Raw genomic sequence first — 4,223 nt, forward strand, 5'->3', positions numbered from 1 at the left:
TGTTAATTTGTGATTATAACTTTTGTGTGGTTTCATTGACTATTTAACATGGTCACAAATTCACAACTTAAAACAAATTTCCCGCAAAATTGACCGGATTCTAATTGAAATTCAAGGCCAGCGACAGCTTTCAAATTACCCCACTTTCTTTTTTCCGTCCATGTATATATATAATTAAAGGCCAATTGTAGAAACCTGACAACGAAATTGAATTTGAAGTTATGGCAAAATGCACCCTCCTCCTTTTAGGCCTCCTGCTTGCTCTTGGTTGTGCATTGACAAGTAGTAAATCTATCAAGGCAAAGCATCTAGATGCTGAATCTAAGACTTTGGCTTCCCTCAACCGGAGCAGTTTTCCGAAGGGTTTCGTGTTCGGGACAGCTTCATCCGCCTACCAGGTACCTCTTAGCTAGGCCTTTGATCTTTGAATGTTCTCATTAGATGTCAAGCTTGAGATGATTCATTTAGATGATGTTTGATAACCATTTCAATTTTAGGTTTTAGTTTTCATTTTTTATTTTTTATTTTTGTGCTAGAATATAGAGGAACAAGAGGGAGAATGGAAGTGAGAATGAGAGTGAAGATGGAATTGGAGAGGGAAGATGAGAGGGATGAGTAACAAAAGTGAAAACACCTATCTCATCCTTTCTCTCAATCTCATCATCACTCTCATTCTTACTCTCATTTTCCTCTATACTCCAACACAAAAAATGAAAACTAAAAATTAAAATTGAAATAGTTATCAAATGTGCCGTAACTTTATATTTGTGTATTTATTTGTATATGAATTTTAGTATGAAGGTGCTGCAAAAGAAGGTGGTAGAGGACCATGTATATGGGATACATACATGCACAAGCATCCAGGTCTCTTCAGTTCTATTCATGTCTTCAATTTTGTATCAAAATCATCATTTAAAGAAAGAAAGAAAATAAATTGAATGAAATTACTGAAATTCACTGTGTTTTAATTGAAAAAAACAGAGAGAATAACAGACCACAGCACCGGAGATGTCGCCGTTGATGAATATCATCGCTATAAGGTACAAGAAGAAGATGGTTATCTTCTAAAAATTATTCTGAATGAGTTCTCTAATTAATTTAATTATATTTGGTTTACAGGAAGATGTTCAAATTATGAAGGAAATTGGTTTAGATGCTTACAGATTTTCAATCTCATGGTCTAGAGTGATACCAAGTAATTAATTAGACCATCAATTTAATTACTTTAATCTTTTACATAAATTATTCGTATTTTTTTCTGACTTTTTTCTGTAAAAAATTAATTTGTATTGTATTTTGATCATGATCAGAAGGAAAGCTAAGTGGGGGTGTGAACTATGAAGGAATCAACTATTACAAGAACCTCATCAACGAGCTTCTAGCTAATGGTTATGCATGACTCCACTGACTAATGAAGAAATCAACCAACAAAATTCATTAATTAAAATTTTTAATTTATTTTTTCTGGATATTAATTGTTGAATATGGCAGGTCTAACCCCATTTGTCACAATTTTTCACTGGGATCTTCCCCAAGGTTTGGAGGATGATTACGGTGGTTTCTTAAGTCCTAATATTGTGTAAGTGAAAATCAAATATATTTTTCTGTTGGAAAACTTATCATTCTGGTTTTATTTTTAAAATTTTATGATGTAATATATGACAGGGATGATTTTCAAGATTATGCAGAGCTTTGCTTTAGAGAGTTTGGTGGCAAAGTTAAGCATTGGATTACATTGAATGAGCCATTGAGTTATAGCAAGAATGGGTATGCAACTGGGAAGTATGCACCCGGACGATGTTCTGATTGGCTAAAATTAAATTGCCTTGGTGGAGATTCAGGGACGGAGCCATATTTAGTGACGCACTACCAACTTCTAGCTCATGCAGTTGCTGTAAAATTATACAAAGACAAATATCAGGTCTTGATTGCACCCAAAATTCAATGGTTATAATTTATCTTCTATACAATAATGGATTCTTAGTTGTGTTAAACAATCAAATGTTGAACAAGCACAGGTATCACAAAAGGGATCGATAGGTATAACGTTGAACACAGATTGGTTTGTGCCAGTTTCTGACGAAAAGAAAGACAAAGATGCTGCATCACGAGCATTGGATTTCTCTTATGGATGGTATGCACTTATAAAATAACAACTCAAATCATTCTTATTGCAGATGAAGGTTGAATTTGATTGATCTAGATTTCATGTGGTCTAGTGTTTAGGTAAATTTTCTGGTCAGCTGTCATGAGTAACTTTGAAATTGAGTAGCATCAATATCCTTCTATGTTCAGATGGGCTTAAGTTAAAGTAATATTTTGAATCTTGGATTTGATTTTAGGTTTATGGATCCCTTGACAAAGGGTCACTATCCACAGACCATGCAATCTCTTGTTAAAAACCGATTGCCCGAGTTCACTAAAGAGCAATCCGAGATGCTAAAAGGTTCATTTGATTTTATTGGACTAAATTACTACTCAGGAACGTATGCAGCAGATGTACCTCGTCAAAATGATGCAAAACCAAGCTACAAGACAGACGCTCTTGTTAATCAATCAGGTAAGTAGAAAACCTTGAGTTTAAGCTGCCCCAAATTATGGCTTTTTCTTTCTTAATTTTACTATATATGTGGATATATACTAACAAAGTTTCAAACATGATGGTGTGACAGTCGAGCATAATGGCGTCCTCATTGGTCCACTGGTGCGTACGTGTTAATTACCATGTTAATCAAACCCCCTTTAAGCTTACCATGAATTAATTATATGATTTAATTTGCATAAATTGGGTTGGCAGGGTGCTTCTGACTGGCTCCATGTTTACCCTAGAGGATTTCGAGATTTACTACTTTACACAAAGCGAAACTATCAAAATCCACTTATTTACATCACAGAAAATGGTAATTAGGGCGTTAACCATCAACATATACATTATTTCAACATTTTAAGGGTAATCTCATGCATGTATCAAATATTACTATTTGAAATTAAACAAATGTCACCTATTATTGTAGGGTACGATGACCCTAATGATCCCAAAATTCCAATGGAGGAATCCCTTGCCGATAAGAAAAGAATCGACTATCTTGATCGCCATCTTTATTATCTTCATAAAGCGATCCAGTAAGTGCACGTTCCTAGTAAAACCAAAGATTTCTTCTCCCTCCTTGGCCAAGAATTTCACTAATGTAGTTGTTTTTGACTCCTTTTTTGAGCAGAGATGGTGTTAACGTGATGGGATATTTTATATGGTCATTATTTGACAACATAGAATGGAACACCGGTTACACCGTTAGGTTCGGCATCAACTACATAGACTTCAAAGATGGGCTGAAAAGACATCCTAAACAATCAGCGAACTGGTTGAAGAAGTTTCTTAAAACGGAAAAACATGTGGAACTTTAAACCTAAGTTCTCTTGACATTGCTTTGCTGAGGGTCTTCTAGGCTGTTGGAAACTGGTGTTTGATAACATATGGATTTTATAATGGTAAATTATGGAGATGCCTGGGCCTTAACTTGAGAAACACCACAGACGGCAAAAACAGTTGATTAAAAGTTTAAACTGGCAATGATTTAGACTATTTATGAAATGTTTAGGAGCTAAGATGTTACTCTTTTGTCGCCTTCCTCTGTTTTTCAACAACCATATATATAATTATATATGATATCTTTCGATGACTATATATAAATATTAATGTTGGTCCAAGGTGCATATGATGCAATTTTTCTAAATTCTAATAATATTTACAAACGATAGTTTACAAAGAGTAAGTTGGTTTCTCACACATATTATCAACGTGCCATGAAATTCGAACCTGAGACCGCCAAATTCTAATAATATTAGTATATAATTTGGCACCAATTTGCTACATTTCAGTTTGGCCCAGAAAGGATTTGATTTTGGGCTTTATGGGTATAACTTTTAACCTCCAGTGAACTTGAGCCGTATCCAGGCTACCAATTAACAGTGAAGGGGCCCAATATTATTTTATTTATGTAAAATGAGGATGCAATGAGTAGAATTAGGACAATGTTTGAAAAAATACAAAAAAAAAATAAAATTAAGAGGGTAAGGTTGTGGCTTTATGGATCCTCTTATGTTTTCAGTTTCTAATGAGCTGAGTCTTCACGATGTAAAATTGTTTTTGCAATAGTTGTGGTTATTATTTTTATCTTTTATTGTTTACAAGAGCTCTTTGCGGGATAAAAATCTTGTAATGC

General features: G+C 34.2%; 1 protein-coding gene across 1 annotated transcript; it reads left to right on the forward strand.

The window, feature by feature from the left end:
* On the forward strand, window positions 1-3,671 carry LOC117636642 (cyanogenic beta-glucosidase-like). The gene is made up of 13 exons (XM_034371245.1): window positions 1-398; window positions 795-864; window positions 982-1,040; window positions 1,120-1,195; window positions 1,311-1,388; window positions 1,492-1,579; window positions 1,666-1,921; window positions 2,019-2,134; window positions 2,343-2,560; window positions 2,673-2,704; window positions 2,798-2,900; window positions 3,015-3,123; window positions 3,219-3,671. Exons 1-13 carry the CDS (start codon window positions 222-224, stop codon window positions 3,403-3,405), a joined length of 1,569 nt encoding a protein of 522 aa, XP_034227136.1. The 5' UTR covers window positions 1-221; the 3' UTR covers window positions 3,406-3,671.
* The last annotated feature ends 552 nt before the right edge of the window (window positions 3,672-4,223 follow it).

The sequence above is a fragment of the Prunus dulcis genome, chromosome 8 (assembly GCF_902201215.1).
Source record: "Prunus dulcis chromosome 8, ALMONDv2, whole genome shotgun sequence".
NCBI classification, from domain to species: Eukaryota; Viridiplantae; Streptophyta; class Magnoliopsida; order Rosales; family Rosaceae; genus Prunus; species Prunus dulcis.

Coding starts and splice junctions, on each gene's coding strand:
- LOC117636642 (XM_034371245.1), top strand. CDS start 222: ATGGCAAAATGCACCCTCCTCCTTTTAGGCCTCCTGCTTGCTCTTGGT. Junction 1,922..2,018: donor TATACAAAGACAAATATCAG/GTCTTGATTGCA, acceptor GAACAAGCACAG/GTATCACAAAAGGGATCGAT. Junction 2,561..2,672: donor CGCTCTTGTTAATCAATCAG/GTAAGTAGAAAA, acceptor ATGGTGTGACAG/TCGAGCATAATGGCGTCCTC.